Genomic DNA, 24,595 nt, shown 5'->3' on the forward strand with positions numbered 1-24,595 from the left:
CCAAACAAAAGACAGGCATATGAGCTGAACATTTACATTAGGTAGATACACTCCTTGGAGAGATCAATCATGGGAGAATAGAAGGGCACAGGGAGAAAGCTTGGTGTGGGGCATGCATGAGAGGGAAAGACACAGGGAAGAGGTACCTATGGGGAGGAAGAGGGAGGGGAGCTATTGCACTCTAGGAAATTGCACTCAATGTCATGAGACAAAGTGTATGTGAGCTGCTGTATAGTAAGTGAATTTGCTCTGTAAACTTTCACCCAAATCACAATAAATATTTTTAAAAAGGTGGGGGGCAAAAGCTTAATAGTCATTTCACAAAAGAAAATACTCAAATGTCCAATTAACATATGAAAAAGTGCTCAACTTTGTTACTCATCAGGCAAATGCAAATTTAAAGCATAATATCATACAACTACACACCCACCCAGGGAGAAATATGTGGCAGTCTGCTTTCAGAAAGGTTACAGCTTTGGAAACTTTATGGGGCAGTTCTATCCTGTCCTATAGTGTTGCTATTTTGGCACACGACAACACACTCACCAGAACAGATAAAATTAAAAAGCCTAATGTCAGCTAGGACGTAAAATAACCACACACTATTGGAGGGAAGGCACTTTGGTAAAATCATTTTGGAAAACTATTTGGCAGAATCTACCAAAGTTCATCATACACATATCCTTTGGCCCAGCACTTCCACTCATAGATATATGCTCAACTAGACATGTATGAAGGAGCTTTGGTGGTGTAGTGGATAAGGCATTTGACTGCTAACTAGAAAGTCAGTAGTTCAAACCCATTAGCCACTCCACAGAAGGAAGATGGCACAATATACTTCCATAAAGATTTATAGCTTCAGTAAACCAATGGGGGTCTCTATGAGTTAGAATTGACTTGATGGCAGTGAGTTTGTTTGTTTGTTTTTTTCCCCAGACACATATGAGGACATTTATAGTAGCACTATGCATAATGGCCAAAACCTAAAAGAGTACCAATGTCTGTTAAAAACAGAATGGACTGTAGTATGTTCAATGAAACACTGTATAGCAATGGGAATACATAAACTAAAGCTAAACAAAATAAAGGAATGAATCTAACAAATACAGTATTGACCAAAAGATGGTAGATACAAAATATACATACTATATGATTTCAATTATTAAAAAAATGCAAGAACAGGCAAAAGTAATCTATAGTTCTGGAAGTGAGGGTAATGATTATTACACTGGTGCAAGTGGAGGGAGTGACTGGAAGAGCATGAGAGGATTTCTGAGATGCTGCTATTCTCTGTCTTGATCTGTATACTGGTTACATTATGTATTTGCTTTGCAAAAATTCATCAACCCATACCTTCTTATATTTGTACTTTTCTGTATGTATGTCATATTTTAATAAAAGTTTACTTACAATGTGGAAAGTGTTAAATTAACAAGTGTAAGGTAAGAAAATAGTTTTTAAAAAAAAAACACAATTCCACTCTCCTGACTAAAACTTACTAGTAGTTGCAAGTCGATTAATAGTATTCCAGGATCTGCGGATATTCTCTGAACAATATGGGCCACTTTTCTTAAAATCTCTAGTTACAATCTCCATAAATATACCACATGGTACCAAATCCTCAAACTGCCAGATAGGAGCAGAGGCTGCAAGAGCTCTAAATGGTATGGAAAACAAGGAAAGAGAGAGAAAAAAAATTGTAACTCACCTAATCCAAAATTTAAAATTGAAACTGAGATTGAACAAAAATGGTAAGAAAAATAACATACCTATTAATGAGATAGAAACTAGAAATTTCAGTATAATAGAATGGGAAATGTCTTACCCAAAATGAATCTCTAAGTTTGCCTTGACAATCATGAAGAAGGGCTCATGTTCAACAGAAACACACTCACCCAACCACTAAATGAGGATATTTCATCCTGAACCATGCCGCAAGCATGCCACCGTAAGAGCCCCCTAGTGCAATGACAGGTTGGTTTTCAGCTCCTGGGATTGTTCGTCTCAAGTGTTTGATTAACTCGGCAAAATCAGCCAGAGCTTGTTCTGATGTCAGAAAATTCAAGTGTCTGGAATCCTAAAGAAAATTAACAAAGAACATGTGTATAAGTGTGTACATAATAGCAGCTTAGCATAGCATAGATCCAGGAAAGAGCCAGAGTCAGATAAGCTTTTCTCCAAATAGAATTTCTAGGCAATTGAGCTCATATGCCCAGTCAAAGCAGCAGCAGTTTTGATCTAAACAGCTCATGAAAAGATGGTTTTAAGTTTAACAACATAATGTATCTTGCATTCAAATGTAATTTCTACTAAATGCTATTTAGTATTGAGGCTGTAGAAGCAGTATAAAAAACATAAACAACATTTAATAGCAATACGACTGGGGAAAAAAAATCTAAACTTAAAAGACAACTGCTATAGGATACTCTTGTTTCAGATCTTGGTATACTTAAAATGGCTAACAGGTTGACAAAAGTAAATGAAATCCTGTGCAAAATTGAAGTAAGAATCATCAGTAAAAATAACTCATCTTTCATCATGAGAAAGATACCAACAACCTGGAACAATCATGTCTGCCTGCTTGCCATAAACAGCTATGAGACTGGGGGGAAGAAACCATACGAAGCAACTATTTGCAGGCTTTGGCTTTCAGGCAGTTTAAGAAACTGATTCCTGAGAAGGGAAATTCACAAAGTAAGTTCCAAAATCATCTAGCTCTCTGCCTGGGATCAATTTCCCTACTGGATTGTAGGGAAGTATAGCTCCAACAGAGAGACCTGCTGAGATGAGAAAAGCTAAGGACGTGTTTTTAAAGTAAGTTCATGAATTCTTGACAATTCTCCTATCAAAAGGTGAAACCTAATTCCCTTCCCTTTTAACTTAGGCTGGACTTAGTAACTTGATTCTAATGAACAGAACATAGCAGGAATGACTTCCAAGGTTATGTCATAAAAAACATGAAAAATGCATTAGGCACTACACCACCAGAGCTCCCTCAACTGTACAAAGTACCATGAAAACTGGAATAAAGAATAGTGACAGTGAAGTAGGAGGTAAGAAGTAAGGAAGCACACATCTTTGATAACAGGAAGGCTAAATGAATAGGTGACATATGTTCTTGTTCTCCTGGATTGCCAACTTTGCGGAAGTTAGTACCATATCATGAAGACACTCAAGTAGGCCTTTGGAGAAGTCCAGGAGGAGAACTAAGGCCTCTTGCCAACATTCAGCATTAGTTTGTCATTTATGTGACTGAGTCTCTTTGGAAGTGGAACCTCCAGCCCCAATCAAGCCTTCAGATGACTGCAGTGCCAGCCGACATTTTAACCTCATGAGAGTCCCTGAAACAGAACCACCCAGTTATGCTACTCCAAATCCCTGATGCACAGAAACTATGAGGTAATAAAATGATTTTTGCTATTAAAAAAAAAAAAAACCCACTGACGTCAAGTCAGATCCAACTCACAGCGACTCCTCCTTGGGGTTCCGAGGCAGTATCACTACGTAAGTAGATTGCCCAACCTTCCTTCCGAGGAGTGGCTGGTGGGTTTGAACCGCTAGCCTTCTGGTTAGTAGTCTCATTCCTTAGGCACTATGCCACCAGAGCTCCCTTTGCTATTTTAGGCCACTAAATTCTGAGGTAATTTGTTCTGCAGCAATAGGTAAATAATACAGCTATCCACTAATATTAGGCTATCCTCTGTTTGACCTTTATGCTTTAGTTTCACCATTTTGTTTAACTCCTTTCATCATTTGGCACATTCCTGAATCACACAGTTCCCATCTTACCTCTTTTCTACATATGTCACCTATTCATTTAGCCTTCCCTTTATCAAAGTGTATACTTCCTTACTTCTTACCTCCTTTCTTACTGTCACTATTCTTTACTCCAGTTTTCCTGGTACTATATACAGTTGAGGGAGCTCTGGTGGCATATTGCCTAAGGCATTTGACTGCTAACCAGAAGGCTGGCAGTTCAAACCTACCAGCTACTCCTCAGAAGGAAGACTGGGCAATTTACTTCAGTAAAGATACAGCCTCAGAAACCCAATGAAGGGTCACTATGAATCGGAATTGATGGCAGTGAATTTGGTTTTTTGGGTTTTTTTTTTTTATGTACGGTTGAAGGAGCCCTGGTGGCACAATGGTTAAGAACTTGGCTGTTAATCTAAAGATCAGCGGTTCAAACCCAACAGATGCTCTGCAGGAGAAAAGACCTGGTGATCTGCTCCTGTAAAGACTGTCCCCTAGGAAACTCTGTAGGGCAGTTTTACTCTGTTCTATAGAGGCATTAGGAGTAAGAATAGACTTGATGGCATATAATGACAACATGTATACTTGAAGGCAATTGTTTTCCCCAATCCTTGCATAGTATTTGTAATACCCTTCATGCTACTGACAAATTCTGTGAGCACATACATGAAGGGAAAGAGAGCCCTTACCTCCATTTTGCTAACAGAAAATGAAACCTAGGGACCCGGGGGAGGGGGGGGATGTTCCTATCTGCAAGAAGCTGACTCCTTTCCAATGGCTTCAGACCTATCAACTCCCTAATTAGATATTCATGCAAGATAATAAGCAAAAGGATAGAATTTCCCATGAAGCCTGCCAAATATCAGCAAATTGTTCTGCTTTCTATTTATAACACAAGGACACATTTTATTTATTTTAATTATAAACTTTTGAGAACAAAAATAAAAGCTCCTTTGAAAACAGGCAGCCTAGAAAATGATTGGCCCCAGTTTTTCTAGCTCAGAATTTCTCAAAAGCATGTGTATGTGTATGTTGGTGGTATGCAAAATGATCATAGGTAGGACATCAACATGTTTTTATTTAATACTTATCATTTTACTTCAATGTTAATTAGAAAAAGTAACTAGTACACAAAGCCCTTGGTTTTACCAATATCATTGCTTAAGATAATAGTAAGTTTGAAAAGTAAGCTGTTTAAAGAAAAATATAAAGTAAATAACAATATAAGTAACAAATTGATATAGCCAGAATAACAAAGGTGCCACATGTGTGACCCAGTTAAGAAAGAAATTTGCTAGTTCATTAGGTGCAGAGTCTATGACTGAGGTCAAAGCTCCTTGTGAGAACAGCAAAGGCTGGAAGGGAATCCAAGTGGCCAGTTGGCCTCACAGAATCATAGAGACTATTTGTCCTTATTTTATTGGTTATGTTTTATTGAAAACACCTTATAAAACAAATATTTGAGTACTTATTATATATTTCCAGTGGAAGACATGATAATTTAAATGTGTAATTTATAAAATGGAATCATTTATTGACATTTTTGAAACAATAAAAAGGTCCCTGAACTGTTTCTATGTTGTTATTGTTGTTAGGTGCCACTGAGTTGTCTCTGACTCATAGCAACTCTATGTACAGCAAAACAAAACACTGCCTGGTCCTGTGCCAACCTCACAATCCCTACTATACCCAAGCCCATCACTGCAGCCACCATGTTGATCTATCTTTTTAAGGACCTTTCCCTTTTTCATTGACCGTCCACTTTCCCAACATGACATCCTTCTCCAGAGAATGGTCCCTTCTGACAACATGACCAAAGTAAGTGAGATGAAGTCTGGCCATTCTTGCTTCCAAGGAGCATTCCAGCTGCACTTCTTCCAGGACATATTTGTTAGTTCTTTTAGCAGTCCACAGTACTTTCAGCATTCTTTGCCAAGACCACAACTCAAAAGCATCAACTCTTCTTTGGTCTTCCTTATTCATTGTCCAGCTTTCACATGCCTAGGAGGTGACTGAAAATACCATGGCTTGGGTCAGGTGCATCTTAGTCTTCAAGGAGACATCTTTGCTCTTCAGCACTTGAAAGAGGTCTTTTGCAACAGATCTGCCCAATGCAATATGTCTTTTGATATCTTGACTGCTGCTTCCACTGGCATTGAATGTAGAACCAACCAATATGAAGTCTTTGACAACTTCAATCTTTTCTCCATGCTGCATATTTGTTCAGCTGTGAAGATTTTTGTTTTCTGTATACTGAGGTGTAACCCATACTGCATCAGTAAATGCTTTCAGCAAGCAAAGTTGTGTTGTCTACGTATTTCAGGTTGTTAATGAGCATTCCCCCAACCCACAATCCTGATGCCACGTTCTTCCTCATATAGTCCAGCATCTTGGATTATTCGTTAAGCATATAGATTGAATAAATATGGTGAAAGGATACAACCCTGATGCACTCCCTTCCTGATTTTAAATCATGCAGTATCCGCTTGTTCTGTTTGAATGACAGCCTGGTCTATGTACAGGTTTTTCATGAAAACACTTAAATGTTCTGGAATCTCCATTCTTCTCAATGTTATCCACAATTTGTCATGATCTACGCAACTGAATGCCTTTGCATATTCCATAAAACACAACTAAACACCTTTCTGATATTCTTTGCTGTGACCCAAAATCCATCTGACATTAGCTATGATATCCCTCGTACTATGTCCCCTTCTGAATCCAGCTTGCATTTCTGGAAGTTCTCTGTCTATATACTGCTGCAACTGTTTTTGAATTATCTTCAGTAAGATTTTAGTTGCATGTGATATTAATGATATTGTTCGATAATTTCCACATTCTGTCCGATCACCTTTCTTTGGAATGGGTACAGATATGGATATCTTAGTCAGTTGGCCATGTAGCTATCTTCCAAACTTCTTGTCATAGATGAGTTAGTGCCTCCAGCACAGCATCCGTTTGTTGAAACATCTCAGTGGGTATTCTGTTGATTCCCAGAGCCTTGTTTTTCAGCAATTCCTTCAGTGCAGCTTTGACTTCTTCCTTCAATACCATTCATTCTTGATCATATGCCATCTTCTGAAATGGATGATCATCTATCAATTCTTTTGGCATTGTGATTCTCTGTATTCCTTCCATCTTTTTTCGATGTTTCCTGCATCATTCAACATATTGCCCAAGGAATCTTTCAATATTGCAATTTGAGGCTTAAATTTTTTGCTCAGTTCTTTCAGCTTGAGAAATGCCCAGCGTGTTCTTCCCTTCTGGTTTCTCAACTCCAGGTCTTTGCACATTTCATTAAAATAATTGACTTTGTCTTCTCAAGCTGCTCTTTGAAATCTTCCATTCAGCTCTTTTATCCTGTTGATTCTTCCATCCACTTTAGCTACTCTCTGTTCAAGAGCTAGTTTCAGAGTCTCTTCTGACATCCATTTTGGTCTTTTCTTCCTTTCCTGTCTTTTTAATGACCTCTTGCTTTCTTCATGGATAATGTTCTTGATGTCATCCCACAATTCCTCTGGTTTTCGGTCACTGGCGTTCAGTGCATCAAATCTATTCTTTTGATGGTCTCTTAAATTCAGAAGGGATATAATCAAAGTCATATTTTGGCTCTTGTGGGCTTCTTTTAATTGTTTTCAGCTTCAACTTGAACTTGCATATGAGCAGTTAATGGTCTGTTCCACAGTCAGCTCCTGGCCTTGTTTTGGCTAAGATATTGAGCTTCTCCATCACCTCTTGCCACAGGTGTAGTGGCAAGATTCCTGTGTACCCTGTCTGATGAAGTCCACATGTATAGCTGTCATTTGTGCTGTTGAAAAAAGGTATTTGCAATGAATAAATCATTGGTCTTGCAAAATTCTATCGTGAGATCTCCAGCAACATTCCTATCACCAAGTCCATATCTTCCAACTACTTCTTTGTTTCCAACTTTTGCATTCCAGTCACCAGTGATAATTAACATATCTTGATTGCATGTTCGGTCAATTTCAGACTGCAGAAGTTGGTAACGATCTTCAATTTCTTCATCTTTGGCTTTGGTGGTTGGTACATAAATTTGAATAATAGTAGTATTAACTGGTCTTCCCTTAGGTGTATGGATATTATCCTGTCACTGAGAGCTTTGTACTTCAGGACAGATCTGTCTCTATAGTTATGGATTAAGATTTACTTGGCTAAGTCTAACCTTGTCACACTGAGTTAAGAAGGGAATTACATTAGAAATGATAATAATAATATAGTCAAAAAATCCTCAATCTGTCCAAACTGCATATTAAAGTAAAAGATTAAGCACAATTTATTGAGAGTTCAGGCAGAACATGTTAAAGCTCAGTTGTGAATGTAATTAGAAAATATACATTCTATATTTTTAAAGAGAACTTTTAAACTAAAAAAAGAAAAACTATACTTACCTTGAATGAGTTGGCACCAAAGGGTAGAGACTCTCCATAGTATCGATGTTCAGCAAACACCAACATAGCTTTCAGTTCCTCAGCCACATCCCACATGAATCCCTAGAAAGATTTTATAGACACATGGATGAAATCAGGATGTGAAAAAGGTCACTGAACCTACTTTGCAAACCATATGAAATTGATGTTAAAAAGATCAAAAAGAAATCTCTAAGAAGTATACAATTTATGTTTGTTCTACAGAGAAATGATTTAATTGCTATTTCATTGTTACACATCAATCTCATAATGGATTAGAGTGAAATGTTTAAGAATAAGCATTGTTGTTGTTGTTGAAAATAAGCATGTTATCCTAACATGCTAGCCCTAGAATCAACATTATTTTTAAAATACTCTTCAAATTTTTATCAAGTTGTACTGTGTGCAAAATATTCTAGGAAACTGCTGAGGATATTTATGTTATCCTCCCACTCACAGGCACTTACAACATAAAAAAACATTACTAATAAGCACACTGGACTCCTTGTGGGGATTTACATACTTTCTTTATTTGTTAAATAGCAGCTAGCAGCTAAATTGAGGGTTTACATTGTGTCAGGCTCTGTTCTAAGCACTTTATATGCATTAATTCATTTAATTATCAAAATAAACAATCTTAGGGATAGGACTTTGATTATCCTCCTTATTCTGCACCTATAGCCTGTCACTAGCGATCACTGCATTTGTTTCACTCACCTCAGCTGTGGCCTAAGAATCCTCAACAAGCATTCTGGGCAGTCAGTATCAATTGATTCGACTTAAAATTAGCACAAGGAGCCCTAATGGTACAGTGGTTAAGTGCTCAACTGCTAACCGAAAGCTCAGCAGTTCACCCCCCACTTCATGGGAGAAGGATGTGGTAATTTGCATCCATAAAGATTTATAGCTTTGGGACAGTTTTACCACACACTATGTGATTGCTATCAGTCAGATTCAACTAGATGGCAACAGGTTTTGGGTATTTTTTTTTTTTTAATTTAGCACAGAAGATTAAAACTATTTGCTATTCCTAGCGCCATTGTTGTTTCTTAGTAAGTTACTACACTCTAAGGACTAAGAATTTCTAAATGTCTTTGTTGTGATAAATAAATGAACAGTTAGAAGATCAGTATGCCTGTTAGGATGGAGAATTTAACTTGATTATCTATTATGGTTTTGATCCCACTTGCTCCCTTAAAGCCCTACTCACTCACTGCCATTTGTCTGCAGAAACATGCAGCTCAGTCCCCTCCTCTGACTGACTTACCTGGCATGCTCATCACTCCCTGCATCTATTTCAGGAATATCTTTATTTCCCCCACAAAGGTCCATATTAATATTTAACATTATGTGCCAGTACTGTCCCAAGTTCCTTTTTTTTATTTATTTAGTACCTATAACTCTAGGAACTAAACATTTATGAACTAACAGCTATATTATTTATATTATTTTCTATCCTCATAAATTTAAGAAAACTAGTAGGAAAGTGAAATTAAAATATAGCTACAACTTTATCTTCGCCCATTCCTATATGATTATCAAACTTATATTGTTTTCTTCTTATTTTGCATTGGCTTCATTTAGGTTTTATTCCTTTATTCACCTAGCAAATATTTATTGAGCACCTATTATAAGCCAGGTATAGTCCTGAACTCTGCGAACGCAACACTGAATAAATAATAAAAAAAATCCATGCCCTTGTGTAGTTTTATGGGCCATAAACAAAACAAATCATAAACAAAATAATTAAGTTAGTAAGTGGAATGTTTGTGATATGTGCTATGGAGAAAGACAAAGCAGGAGAGGAAGACGGAATATATAAGGGGCTCAATTTTAAATACAGCATTCAGAGGAGAAATTAAAATATATATATACCTTTTATAGAAATTTTGAAAAATACAAATAGGCAAAAATAACATAATAAAATCATCCATAATCCTATCATCAAGATGACTACAGTTAATTTTGGTATATGCTCCCCCAGTCATTTTTTGATACAGATAGAAGATTTGTTTGGTGATAGTGTGTTTTGTTTTCACAAAATTGGGATCCTACCATCCCACTATAACCATTAATTGGGATAGGAGGGTCCTAATTTTATAAAAACAAAACAAAAAATACATTTGTCACTTTTTTTTTAATCTAAACAATAAATTGTGACCATCTTCCCATGCACTAATGTGTCCTTCTCTAACAGTGCTCTTTAGATGGGAGGAAGAAAGAGGATCAGAATCCTCAGAATCCTGAGTCCACATGAATTGAGAATCTTGGTGAAGAATGCAAACAGATGAAAGTAGTATATAATAAAGTGCTGCTGGTAATTCTAATCTGTACAAACCTCTTCCTCCTTTAAATAACTCCTCATTCAAATTTGAGAATGCTTATTCTAAAACTGCTAGCCAGAAGGTTGGTGGTTCAAACCTACCAACTGCTCAGTGGGAGGAAGATGAAGAAATCTATTTCCGTCAAGTTTTATAGCCTTGGAAACCCAATGGGAGTCACTATGAGTCGGAATCAACTCGATGCTAGTGAATTATTCCAAAACAGTATTATTGATGGAAGTATTTCATTGTATGACTGCAACTTAACGTATTTAATCACTCCTATGTCATTAGGCATTTAGTTGTTTTCATTTTTTCATTATTATAAGGAGCTTTATGATTCCATTAGTGGAGTGTCTTATTTCCCCACAGCCTCATTCACTCCAGAAATTAGCCAGGATTTGTTTTTAATCTTCTAAAATTTGATTGTTCAAAAATGCTATTTCATTCTTTTAATTTGCAATGCCTTAAAGTTAAACATGTAGGTTCACTGGACATCTCTATACTTTTGTGAAGAGCTTATTATTCTTCTACTACTATTGTGTTTATCTTTTTGTTTTTTCTATAAAGAATTTTACAGTTAAGTAAATAATAATACTTGATTGTATATATTGCAAATCATTTTTTTAAATTTATTTAATAAAAGGTAAATTGCTTCCATAGAGGAATTTCACAAATTTGTACATACCGTATTATTGCAAAACCAGATAATATCCCCTTCATTACCAGTGTAAAAAAGTATTGATCCACCATCTTTTTTCCAGTATTTATCAGCTATTAGGTACCTCTGTTTAAAAGTTTTATTAACATCAAATCCAAAATGATCAACCTAGGATAAAAACAAAACAAAAAAGACATTTTAAAAAATTAAATGAAATCAAGATAAAGTAATCAAATTAATTCTTCCATCAAAATCAACCTATACTACAAAAATAATCACAAAAATTGGTTTTATCATTAGGAGAAATAGTGATACTGTTATTTTTAAATTATTTTCTTTATATTATAATAAAAAGCAAATAGGCAATCATTTTTTTTTTATTAGCAATCAAGATTTTTAGTGTAAGAGAAAAGATACAATTATAAAATTAAAGTAACTATTTTAAAACACAGTCATGTTAAAATTGAACTGGGAATAACAATATGAACCCATGATTTTTTAAAATAAAGATACCAGTTCTATTTGAATTTTCATCATCCAAATGTTCAGTATCAAAATTCAAGAATTAAAGAGAAGAGTGAAAACACTGTCACCTCAGCCAATGACAACAGGCATTTCAAGTGCCAGCATTTTGGTGTCTAACATGCACTGAAAGGAACAAGGGCTTGTGAGTGAAGTGGCTGATTGATATGTAGGACGAAGAAGCTACAAATGAGTCTACACTTCTTGCTCTGCTAGGAAGCAAGAAGTGCTCAGTGATTAATGGAATTACATCTAACAGACATAGGAGCCAACTTCAAGGGACTATCACTGGCTAGTTTTAACAATTTGAACATAAAAAGAATAATGATTATCTATCAACCAACAGTAAGAGAAGCTTTATGCTCAAGATATTGCTTAACAGATGGACTGGTTTCTGTTGGACACTAAGTACTGCTACCAAAAAAAAAAAAAAAAAAAAGTAATGATTGCAGTTGACTGGAATACTCAATTCAAGATAATCTATCAGTCCCTAATTATATCAAGAAAGCAAGAAAAAAAACAATTTGCCACTATTTAAGGTGATTATTAAACTAAGTCCATACTTTGAAAGTAGGAAATAAAAAAGAAATGAATTTGACACTCAATTTGCCTTTCCAACAGAACTGCACTGCAGGGTATTAAACAGTCCTAGTTGATTAGGAAGAACTCTGTTTAATCAAATGCCAGCTAATAAATGGAGAAAGAATAACAGAACTAGAAAAATGATAGTCTGTCAATCCCTAATGAAGTTACTAATTAGGACAAGAATTATCAATTGCTGTTAAAAGCCTTAGGAGAATGGATGATAGGGAAATGGACATTTGTATGGTACCAAACTGCTAAATATATACTATAAAAGAAACAGATATTCTATAAAATACTTAATCATCTCTTCTCACAAGGAGAAAATGTAACTTTGCAGTGAAGGGATCACGCTGTCATCACTTTAATCTAGTGACCAATGTTAGCATCACTAATGGTGGGGCACTAATGTATCTCCTCATGTGGTAGATGAAGCATATATTACATATCACAAATTTTTGCCCAAAATGTTCACCATGTATCTATTTCAGTCATTAGATCTAATCTGTAGTTTCAAAGAAATACAGAGGGTATAAAAACAAGTCACTTTAAAGAAGCAACCAGACAAATCCCAAAGTGGAATATTGTACAAGATGATGGTAAGGCAATGTCATGAAAAACAGGGTTGTTTTAAATCCAGTCAATCGTAATGATGTGATAATTGGAGCTGTGTGTCAACTTGGCTGGACCACAATTCTGAGTGGTTTAAGCAGTTGTGACGTGGGTTATTCCCATGATGAGATCGGATGCACATGTTTTGAGCAGCTAATCCATTGAAAGGGAATTTCCCTAGGGGTGTGGCCTGCTTCCAATATATTTATGGACATCCCGGGAAAAGAGAAACTCTTCTGTAGATCAGAATTCTGTTGTGCTGTCTACAGCTGTCTGTGAGTGAACAATCCACCATTCAGCCTGGAAATCTTGGATTTGTCATTTGTTGGAGTCAACAGCCGATATACTGACTGCTGCCAACCTTGAGCTCGTCAGCCTCTGCAGCTGCGTGAGTCTGGAAAAGCCTCCAGTTTGACATTTGATCCAAGAACTTGGGACTTGCCAGCTTCTATAAGTGTGTGAGCCATTTTCCTAAGATAAAGTTCTCTCACTACATATATACATACATACATATATATTTATATATAAGCTTTACTGGTTTTGCTTCTCTAGAGAACTCAGCCTAACACAAAGGAGCATAGTAACCAGATGAAATGCATGACCTTGGCCTGGATCCTGATTTGAACAAACAAGCTATAAGTGACAATTGAGTTATTTAGGGACAATTGGGTTAATATAAATATGGACTGCATATTATGGATAACACCACAAAGAATGGGAATCCCAGAACACTTAATTGCATGCATGAGGAACCTGTACACAGACCAAGAGGCAGTCATTCAAATAGAACAAGGGGATACTGAATGATTTAAAATCAGTAAAGGTGTGTGTCAGGGTGTATCCTTTCACCACACTTATTCAATCTGTATGCTGTACAAATAATTTGAGAAGCTGGACTATATGAAGAAAAATGCAGCATCAGGATTGGAGGAAGACTCATTAACAACCTGCGATAGGCAAATGATACAACCTTGCTTGCTGAAAGTAAAGAAGATTTGAAGCACTTACTGATGAAGATCAAAGATTATAGCCTCACATATGGATTACATGTCAATATAAAGAATTTAAAATTCTCACAACTGGACCAATAAGCAACATCACAATAAATGGAGAAAAGACTGAACTTGTCAAGGATTTCATTTACTTGGATTCACAATCAACACCAATGGAAGCAGCAGTCAAGAAATCAGATGACATATTGCACTGGGCAAATCTGCTTCAAAAGACCTCTTTAAGTGTTCAAGAGCAAAAATGTTATTTTGAAGACTAAGGTGTGCTTGATTCAAGCCATGATACTTCCAATAGCCTTACATGCATGTGAGAGATGGACAATGAAGAAAGAAGACCGCAGAAACATTGATGCATCTGAATTGTGCTGGCTAAGAATATTGAATGTACCATGGACTGCTAGAGGAATAAATAAGCCTGTCTTGGAGGAAGTAAAGCTAGAATGCTCTTTAGAAGCAAGAATGGCCAGACTTCATCTCTCATACTTTGTCAGAAGGGATCAGTCCCTGGCAGAAGGATTTCATGCTGAGTAAAATAGAGGGTCAGCAAAAAAGGGGAAGACCCTTGCTAAAAGGGCAAGGAGGCCACATCTTCTGACCTCCTCTAACCACACAAGAGGAAAACAGAATCACTATCAGTAGCCCAAGGCCCATTACTGTGAGGTCAGACATGCTCCTCCCTCCAGCCCTCTCACCAACCCTGACACCAACCTTTCTTCCCACAGCACCCACCACCTTTCTGCTGGGTTCGACAATTTACTGCAGTGGCCACAAAGAACTCACAGATTATGGGGTTTATTAGGAAAGCACCAGGTTACAATTCAAGTTCAGGAAAAACGTTCAGTCTCTCTCAGCCTGCCATCTCTCAGCAGTCTCTCACAGTCTCTCTCCCAGCAGTGCCTGTCCCTCAGTGTCTCACTCAGCAATGTGTGTCTCTTGCATCTCTTTCCCAGCAGTGCGTGTCTCTCAGGACCGTGTGTCTCTTTCAGCAGCATGTCCTCCTCAGCCAGCAGTCAGAGAGACCTCTTCTGCCTGTAGGAGGCCTCCTTTTGAAAAGCCTGGCCAAGTGGCCAAACTAACCAATCATAACATCAGAATTCTAAGCACCTGAGAGAGAGCTAACTTCCCAGAGCATTACTTTGTGCTGCTCCCAACAGAAATACCCCAGGTGGATGATTTTAACAATCCAGAGCTACTCAGTTTCTCACAGCAAATTCCACCATGAAGTTTACAAAGACTTATGGCTAGAAAAGCCATACCAGATAATTTACTACAGTTCAACCCTAAATAAGATGGATTGACATAGTAGCTGTGAAGACGGGATCAAGTATGGCAACAATTGTGAGGATGGCACAAGACCAGGAAGTTTTTGTTCTGTTGTACGAAGTACAACAGGGTCAAAACCAACTCAATGTCACTTAATAAAAACAACAAGGACTTTTTGTTAGTTTTGTTATGTGTGATCATGTTATTTTGGTTACATAATAAAATGGTTTTGTTTTGTTTTTAATTTTTCAGCTATACACTGAAGAATTTAGAGATAGAATATCATGATGCCTACAATTTACTTGAAAATACTTCAGCATGAAAAAGTAAAGTGTAGCAGAAAATTTTGGAAACAGATAGTGGTGATGATTGTATATCACGATGAACATAATTAATACCACTGAATTGTAGATGCGAAAAAATCCTGGAATGTGTTTTACATACATACCTACCACAATATGAAAAGAAAATTAAAAAAGTAAAGTGAATTCAAAAGAAGAAACATTTAATCTATATAAAAGAGACAAAACACACAAAAAACACTTGCAAGTAAGACTTTGCAAGGCCAGATAATATACATGTCAATAAAAATCACACAATAATTTTAAGGTTAAATTGAAATCTGAATATAATTTTTTTTGAGATATCTACTCTTCCCTTAAACTTACCATTTAAAACAGTATTATCAAATCTTATAACATGTGAAGATTCATGTACAACTGTCAGAATTTACAGTTACCCCATGGTATGGAGCCCCACTGAGTCTTCAAGGTCTTAGGGGATGGATTCCCCAGTGCTTTGGAGGGGCAGGAGTGAGAATTGAGCATCTGGTCCAGAGCAGACAGAGGGTGATCCAGTGCTGCTCCAGGCTCTTATGGGAGGTGTTGGTTCTGCCATAAACCAAAGCCCTGCACGACTTCCAGAGGCCATTCTAAAACAGATGGGACTTGGCTCAACTTTCAGCTAAATGATAGGCCTGTAAGGTGAATAATAATACCAGGAAGGTAAACATTCATCAGAACAATCAACCACAGGAGATCAAAAGGGTAGCTTTTGCCCAGAGATAAAGCTAAGAGGCAGGAAGGGCTAGGAAAGGACAACGGGAAATGGTAAACACAGAAGGAAAGTGGGAAGAGTGCTGTTCCTTTGTAGGGACTGCAACCTATGTCTCAAAACAAAATGTGTATGAATTGCTGAATGAAAATTTGCTAGGTAAACTTTCTCAACTCACTATAAAATAAAAATCAAAAAACAAAAGAGATGGGACTCCCTGTTCACACACTCACACAAGCTTGCTTGCATACAATCACCCCACACACACACTTCACATTCATACCATTGGTCTCAAAGTACAAGACTTCAAAACTGCATCTGTATGAATACTTGCTGCTATCTATGATAATCACTGAATATGGCCCTAAAATATAAACTATTCTCATCTACAAACTACCTACCTTGCAGGAAAATAACCAATTTTTGTGGAGTAGTGTATACAGTAGGAGCTCTGGTAGTGCAGTGCCTAAGGCACTTGACTGCTAACCAGAAGGCTGGTGGTTCAAACCCACCAGCCACTCCTTGGAAGGCAGGTTGGGCAATCTACTTCTGTAGTGATATCACCTTGGAAACCCAAGGAGGGGTCACTGAGTTGGGTCTGACTCAACAGCACATAACAACAACAGTATATACAATAATGATCTGCATGTGATTTAAAAAAAAACACTCTTCCAAGCCACTTACCCACCAGCCACTCCTCAGAAGGACTATTTAATTAAAAAACAAAACAAAACTCACTGCCATCCAGTCATTTCTAACTCACAGTGACCCCTCCTTGGGTTTCTGAGGCCGTATCTCTACGGTAGTAGATTGCCCATTCATCCACCAAAGCTCCCAGGTTTTTAATTATTTATGGTTAATTAATTCAGTGACTCATTCAATCAACAAGCATCTATTGAACTCCTGTCCTGGGCCAAGTACTGAGCTAAGCAAGGAGACAAAGAAGTGGCTGAGCCATAGTTCCTACATTTAACTTATACTAAGTCAACTACACCCATTCAGCCAAAAAAAATAAAAGAGTGCAAGAGAGACAGAGAGTGAAGAGGTGGTGGGTAAGTGATCTCATCTACTTCCATTCAATTAGTCCAGTGGTTCTCCTTGAGAGGGCCCCAGACCAACATCATTAGCATCACCTGAGAATTTCTTAGAAATGCAAATTATGCCTTCATCCCAGACCTACTGAATCAGAAACTGTGAGGTTGGAGTCTAGTGTTCTGTGTTTTAACAAGCCCCCCAGATGATTCTTGTTAAAACACAGAAGACCCCAACCTCACAGTCCAGATGATTCTAGAAGCTCTGGTGGGGTAGTGCTTAAGGAATTTGAGTGCTAACCAGAAGGCTGGCAGTTCAAACCCCCCAGCCACCCCTTGTAGGGAAGACTGGGCAATCTACTTCCATAGACATATTGCCTCGGAAACCCAAGGAGGGGTCACTGTGAGTCAGAATTGATTCCACACCAGTGAGTTTGGTTTGGTACCAGATGATTCTGATAACTAAAGTTGGAGAACCACTGAATTAGTATATGCTGCTAAATAGCGGACATAAATCTACTATTCCTTCTCTTGGTTTTGGTTCCTGAATACCTCAAATACTGTGAGCATCTCACCACACTGAGTAAGAGTCTGATTTTCAAAGATTTGAACTACCACTGGGTGATCCCCAAATATAAGTGGTAAGGCATTTGGCTGCTAACCAAAAGGTCAGTGGTTCGCATTCATCAGCCACTTCACAGGAGAAATATGAGGCAGTCTGCTTCCACAAAGATTTACAGCCTTATAAACGCTATGGAACAGTTCTACTCTGTCCTATACAATTGCTACGAGTCAGAATCAACTCGACAGCAGTGGTTTGGTATCATTTGAAGGTCAACAGAAGAAATCACTATCTGTTTCAACTGGGGGGAAAGACTGACTGTGTGGGTCTTAATGAAACAAGGTACATGGCTCTTTAACAAGGTGCTTTCCCATGGGATTCTCAAAGATAATTCTGCCAGTGATTTTCACCTTACCCATTTACCTAGACTACCTGTAAAATGAAATATTGCTGTAACCTTTAAAAGCAACCCACAGAGAAACACATTTCAATAATCCAGTCTAAAGATTTCAGATTTGAAAATATGAGTATGTATGTGGTATAATGCTCCAAGAGGGAGATCCAGGTTCAATTACCAGGTGAGCAACTTTAAGAGCAGTCACCACTCATCTGGCAGTGGAGGCTTCCATGTTGCTATGATGCTGAACAGGTTTCAGCAGAACTTCCAGACTAACAAGGAGTAGGAAGAAAGGCCTGGTGATCATTTCTAAACAATCATCCAGTGAAAACCCTATAGATCACAATGGTCTGATCCCATTGTACATGGGGTCTCCGTGAGTCAGAAGCCTATTTAAAAGCTGCTAACAATAATTTGTACATGTGGTACAAACGATTAACACACTCATCTGTTTGAGTCTATCCAAAGGCAGCTCAGAAGAAAGGCCTGGACATCTACTTCCAAAAAGTCAGCCACTGAAAACCCAGTGGAACACAGTTCCACTCTGACACACATAGGGTGGCCATGAGTTGAAGTTAACTCAATAGCAGCTGGTTTTGTTGTTGTTGTTTTATCTCAGAGTACTTGGAAGGAATAAATGAGGGAGAGAGAGATGATGAAGCTCTTTATAGAATTATAGGAAGAATCCTTACCCACTGCTATCAAGTCAATTCTAACACATAAAGACCCTTTAGGACAGAGCAGAACTGCCCCATAGGGTTTCCAATCTTTATGGAAGCCCACTGCTTCATCTTTCTCCCACGGAGAAGCTGGTGGGTTTGAACTACCAACCTTTTGGTTAGCAGCCAAGTGCTTTAACCACCATGCCACCAGAGTTTCTTTAAAGAATTCTAAGAATGTCAAAATATCCTAGTTTCTGAGTGCTTCATCTAAATAATGAAGATCTGGAAACATGCAATGAAATCTCCTTTCCGAAATATTAATTTGTAGACTTTTCTTAGCTCCTTCCCATGATCTAGGATATCAACTTTCACTACATAACTAAACCATTTCCAAGGCTAACAGCCAGGTTAGCGCACTGGGAGCAGGGTGCCCTCTGCTGTTGAGAACTGGGTTCTGCATGCCACCTCCAGCCCTGTGCTCCCGAATGTAGATTTCATAAATCACATGAAAAGGAGACAGGGGCCTTAGAAACCATTTGATCTAAGTCATTCAAATGAAGAAAATGGGCTTAGAGAGGTCCAAGGTCACAAATCAGAGGCAAAGATGGCAATTTTAATTACTTTTGAAATTTGGTTTACTGAAACAAGTAAAATAAATAATAGTGCTATAAAAGCAACACAAGCATGTCCTCAAAAAGGAAACACACCTCTGGCCACACACACAAATTCTTTCCAGAATGTCCAGGAAATTTCCAGAGATGCTTCATCCCTCTACCTTGTGAAGGAGAAATGGAATGAGAATGCGTAGGTGAGTAGGAACAAAGAGAACACCCTTTAAACAAAGTTTATTGTGACAAAAATAATTATTCATACTTTAAAAATAATTAGTTCATATCCAGAAAAACCTGGAAGAAAATTCTATCTGTTACTTTTTTTTTTTAAATGTCACTGGGGATAGATAACACAGAGTACCTACTACCTGCTTGCCAATGGACTAGTGCTTTACACAGATCATCTCATCATCTTACAAGGCACCCTCTGGAGTCACTTTCCTTACTCCAGCCTTACAGGTAAGGATGCTGATGCTCAGAGGTCAGGTAACTTGCCCAAGGTAAGAAAGCTAATAAATAGAAAACAACTTAGCCTCTACCCAACCCTGCCTCTCACAAAGCCCACATCCATCTACTCTTTTCAATATAACACACTACAGTAAGCAGACAGGGATGACTACAAATTTCATCCTCTGGTAGGGGATACTAGAGTATCTTTCTCCAAAATCTGCAAAATAAAGTCAGTGGAGTTTGTGGGTTTCTATGATGATGAACAGGTTTCAGCACAGCTTCCAGACTAACACAGTAAAATGAAAGGCCTCATAATCTACTTCTAAAAAATCAACCAATGAAAACCCTGTGGATCACAATGGTCCAATCCCCTTGTACACAGGGGTCACCATGAGTCACAGACCAACGCTACAGCAAGAAACATTTAACTAATAGTTAATATTGTATCTAGTAGTTACACTGCTGTATACAGAATACCTAAAACATTCCAGCACATCAAGAAATAACAAGGATTGTCAAACAAGAGTTAAGCATTTTTTCAGAGGAAGACTCTGGCATCATCTGTTGGCTAAATAGTTCTGATGGCTTCTGGAAGCTCTCTACCACTAGAATTACCCGACCACAGTTTAAATTGCCAAATTAGAAGATAAAAGGCTGCAAAGATTATTAAATACATAAATTTTAGGAAATGTTACCCCATCAGAGGGCGCTGTTGTATAACTGGTAAAGTGGAAGATCCTTGTAAATTTTAATGATTCCTAAAAGTTTAGGACAAAAAGGGAACTTAGAAATTGAGTCTAATTACTTAAATGAAGAAATTGAGACCCAGAGAAGTCAATTATTCAAAAGTGATTTGGTGGCAACTGATTTGGTTTGTTTTTCTTCCTTTTTAAAATCATGGTTCAAAATTTATGCTGTTAAAAGCCAGGATAGTGGTCACCCTCGCTATTTCAAACCTTTGCTTTTTTTAAGTAGAGATATAGTGGTATAAATGTGGTACACATTAAATATGGAAATCATCTTTTTTTTTTTTCTACTCACCTATCTTTTCAAAGTCAGAGTTCAAAATTTATGCTGTTAGAAGCCACAATAATGGTTATACTCATAAGGGAGGACATTTTGAAGGAGACTGAGGGGCTTCTGGAGTTAAGATGGTGCGTTTTTCTATATGTATAATAATAATATAACAAACAGATTTTTAAACTTTTAAAATTTCCTTTAAGATATATGTATTATTTTACAATATACATATGATGCTTACATTTCAATTTCACTATAGTCATATGCAAATTATATTGCACTAAATCACATCTGCTAAATTTTTTATTCATTAAAAAATATTTACTGAATCCTTATTAAATGATAAACATTAGGGACAGAGAACTGACTAGGATACGATTCCATCACTCAAGAAATTCTGTACCTAATGGAAGTGGATAGACATGCTAATAAACAATCAAACTGTTGTATGATTAAGTTCTATATACAATGTGGTATGGAAGCTCAAAACAATAAGTTACTATCCCTAACTGAGGGAACCACAGAAGACTTCACAGAGGAGGGGCCCTCTCAGCTACATCTAGAAGCTTAACCAGAACTTGTTGAAGTACAGAAGAGCATTTCAAGCAAAAGGAAAACATGTGCAAAGCTACTATGAATGTGTAGAAGAAGGCATATTCAGCAACTTGCCTTTATGACAGCAGATATAGTTTTTGATAGGAAGAGGTAAGAGATGAAATTAGATTCATTGGTTTGCTTCAGATTTAGGTACCTTCCTATAAAGAAATCCCCAACTGAAATCCAAGTTCAGTGAAGGAAATAAGACCACTGAAAATAGACTTCATGAAGGCAGGGACTTTTATATGTTTTGTTCACTGTTAAATCTCCAGTGACTAATACAGTACCTGGCACATAGCAGAAGTCAATGAATATATAAAAAATGAGTGAATGAATAAAAGTATGCATGTATCCTGGCTCTGCCATTGATAAGAAGACAGACAGCTTCACAGAACAGTGTGACCCAAAGTGATGAAAATGGAGAGCAAAATTCCCAAGAAGATCAAGTTTAAGCAGGTTTGTTTATCACATGGATCTGTAACTGGCTTTGGAAAGGCTGCAGAGTGCTGTAGTTGGGTGCGCCTTTTGCCCAGCGATGAATCATGCACCTAAGGGAGAATCTAAGCCAAAAATCCAAGATCAAATCATAACAATTCAGTCTTACACAGGTTGCCAAGGAAGTAGGAACTACATGGGGAAGAAACAGGGAGATAAAGAACTGCAAATAGTACAGATGTTGTTTGTTGTTGTTGATAGAAGACCTAATATATTAAATATAGTGATATTTACCTAAAAGATATCTGATCTTGTGACAGGGTTATTGTCAAAGATTTTATAGTTGGAAATGACTTCAAAGCTGTGGCTGTCAACCAGTATACAATTATTTACCCTGAGAAATAACTTCCTGTAGGATGGATATAATGCTCACGTGGCAGCATACTGGTGTTCAGTGAACCCAATGTGCTGCAAAATGTTGATAAATGTGTAAAATGAATTTTTCCAACACCAGCTTTATGAAGAAGAAAGAAACTGGAAGAGTTAATACATCGAGTGAAAGCATCATCTAGAGGGAATAGCTGAGACTACAGGAGAGTGTGGGATGTGTGATAAAGGGAGATCTTGAAGAGACAGGAGGGAAAGGGGTAAATGGCCCAGATGGAGGGAAGTGACAGGAGGTTCCTATCCTCCACTGGGAGACAGCTGGGGGTAGAAGGAGTTACATTTCTAAGTGGAGAGGGAGGAAAACGAAAGTTCTAACTAAAGTGATTTTTTTTAATCAGTAAAGTAGGAGGCAAACTTATCTTTTAGAGAGAAAGAGCAGGCATGTGTGGTAACAATTTGAAGTAGAAGTGAAGACATAGCACAGGAAGAGCTGCCCCCACAGAGTCCTTGAGGTTGGAAACTGAATTTACAGATAGAACAACCTAACAAGCTGTGGGCTTTCTTCACCAGAGAGCCACAACCCAGGAGTAGGAGCAGAGAAATTTAATGGATGGATGAAACTAACACGAAAATTTCATAGAAACTGGGACAGAAGAACAGGGCGCAAGAGTTGAGATCATCCTTGATCTTCATGTAACCATAAATACAGCCTATCAGATCCTTCTCCACAACAGACAAATGATGCCACAATCTGCTGGCTGACCTGTGGGGCAATTTAACCCTTTCAGGACCCGAAGGACATATAGTGCCCCCTTACATTTTCCTTCTCTGGATTTTATTTGGCAGCTGACTTCCCACTGACGGTGCATGCAGCTGTCAGGAAGGGACCTATGTAAAACTGTTTGAAATGGAAGAAATGGACATGTATTACAAATAATTGTTTTTACAGGGTATTATGTGAGGGGAGGCATCCTAGAGGTATGATTTTGAGAAACTTTTGTCTCATTTGGCTTTTCTGCTGGAAGATAAACTTTGTAAGTATATTTCTGGGTTGCTGTGCATAATTTGGAAGCTGCCTTTCTCACGATGATTCCATGTTCACACGAATACCACATTTTCAGGCACCCTAAATTGTATGCGCCTGTTAAGGGATCTAGAAGGCAGTGCAGAGTCCAGAGGGATAGATGTGTCTCAATAATCCTACCCACCAATTCCAGAGGGACATATGTATCAAAATCAATATTTCTTAACAAAGTTTCAGAAATGCTCCTGGATCCAGCATGTTTTCCATTAATGAAAACACATGGGATCCACAAAAAATGCAAAACAGGAAATAACTGGATCATGAAAGGGCTAACCTATATTGTATTTAATTCATTTTAAGGAGTGAAAAATATTGCCAGAACTCACATACATGATATATTAGCATTTCATTAGTTATCTTATTAAAAATTTCTACAACTCTGTGTATTATCAAGCAAAGTCTTGCAAGTTTATATTCTTCAGTTTCATTAAATATAAGATGTACTGCTAATGTTTTCTTCCTTTATGCTCTATTGTTCTGAGTGCTTCTGTACAGGCAAAATATTCTCCTGATCCCGCTTTTATAATCATATATCATGCTGGAATTTCTGAGAGGTAGAGGCTGGTAAGTGGGATGATTTAAAAGGATCAACACACCCCACCAACACCACCACTACATACAAACACACACCCTAACTCCTCAAGAGAGGCAGAACTATGGTTTCACAAACAGTAGTAGAGAACTATGATTTCTTCAACTTAAAATCTTATCTTTCATATACACTACCCCTCACCTGAAGGGGCAGTCCCCCTGAAGAGGGCTGTATGAATTCCCAAATCTCTCCTCCAACTGAACAACCTCAGTTCTTACTGAGGTTTCCATATGACACTATTTCTAAAATCTTCATAACCTGCTCACCTCCTAGTTCAATTAATGTTCCCTCTTGTGGATAGCATGACCAGAGTTGAGCACAACACATGAAGTGTGCTCTAATGAAGTGCCTCACTCACCATTGGCCCAGAATAAGCAACTGATGTGTACATTTATAGATGCAGCTCCACTAGTGTAGCCTACTAGAAAATAAGAGTCAGGGAAGGTCTCTCCATGGACCCGGCCTTGGAGCTGAGACCGAAAGGATGCTAAAGACCAAACAGGGGAAGAACTCTAGGAAGAAGAAACAGAAAATACAGAGGCACAGAGGCCAGCAATGGCTCG

General features: G+C 37.7%; 1 protein-coding gene and 1 non-coding gene across 2 annotated transcripts in view; one reads left to right on the top strand and one right to left on the bottom strand.

Moving 5' to 3' along the window:
• The window catches only part of LOC103201551 (prolylcarboxypeptidase), a 118,234-nt gene that overhangs the window by 40,712 nt on the left and 52,927 nt on the right, over positions 1-24,595 (bottom strand). Inside the window, exons 3-6 of the mRNA XM_042781709.1 lie at positions 11,190-11,330; positions 8,163-8,264; positions 1,896-2,077; positions 1,500-1,657 (exon numbers count right to left, since the gene is read on the bottom strand). Coding sequence (XP_042637643.1) covers positions 1,500-1,657; positions 1,896-2,077; positions 8,163-8,264; positions 11,190-11,330 — 583 coding nt within the window. The remainder of the gene's footprint in view (positions 1-1,499; positions 1,658-1,895; positions 2,078-8,162; positions 8,265-11,189; positions 11,331-24,595) is intronic.
• LOC122150506 lies at positions 11,891-12,106 on the top strand. Its single transcript, XR_006163702.1, has one exon.

Source organism: Orycteropus afer, unplaced genomic scaffold (genome assembly GCF_000298275.1).
Source record: "Orycteropus afer afer isolate SDZICR_OR568_19922 unplaced genomic scaffold, OryAfe1.0 scaffold00154, whole genome shotgun sequence".
Lineage (NCBI taxonomy): Eukaryota > Metazoa > Chordata > Mammalia > Tubulidentata > Orycteropodidae > Orycteropus > Orycteropus afer.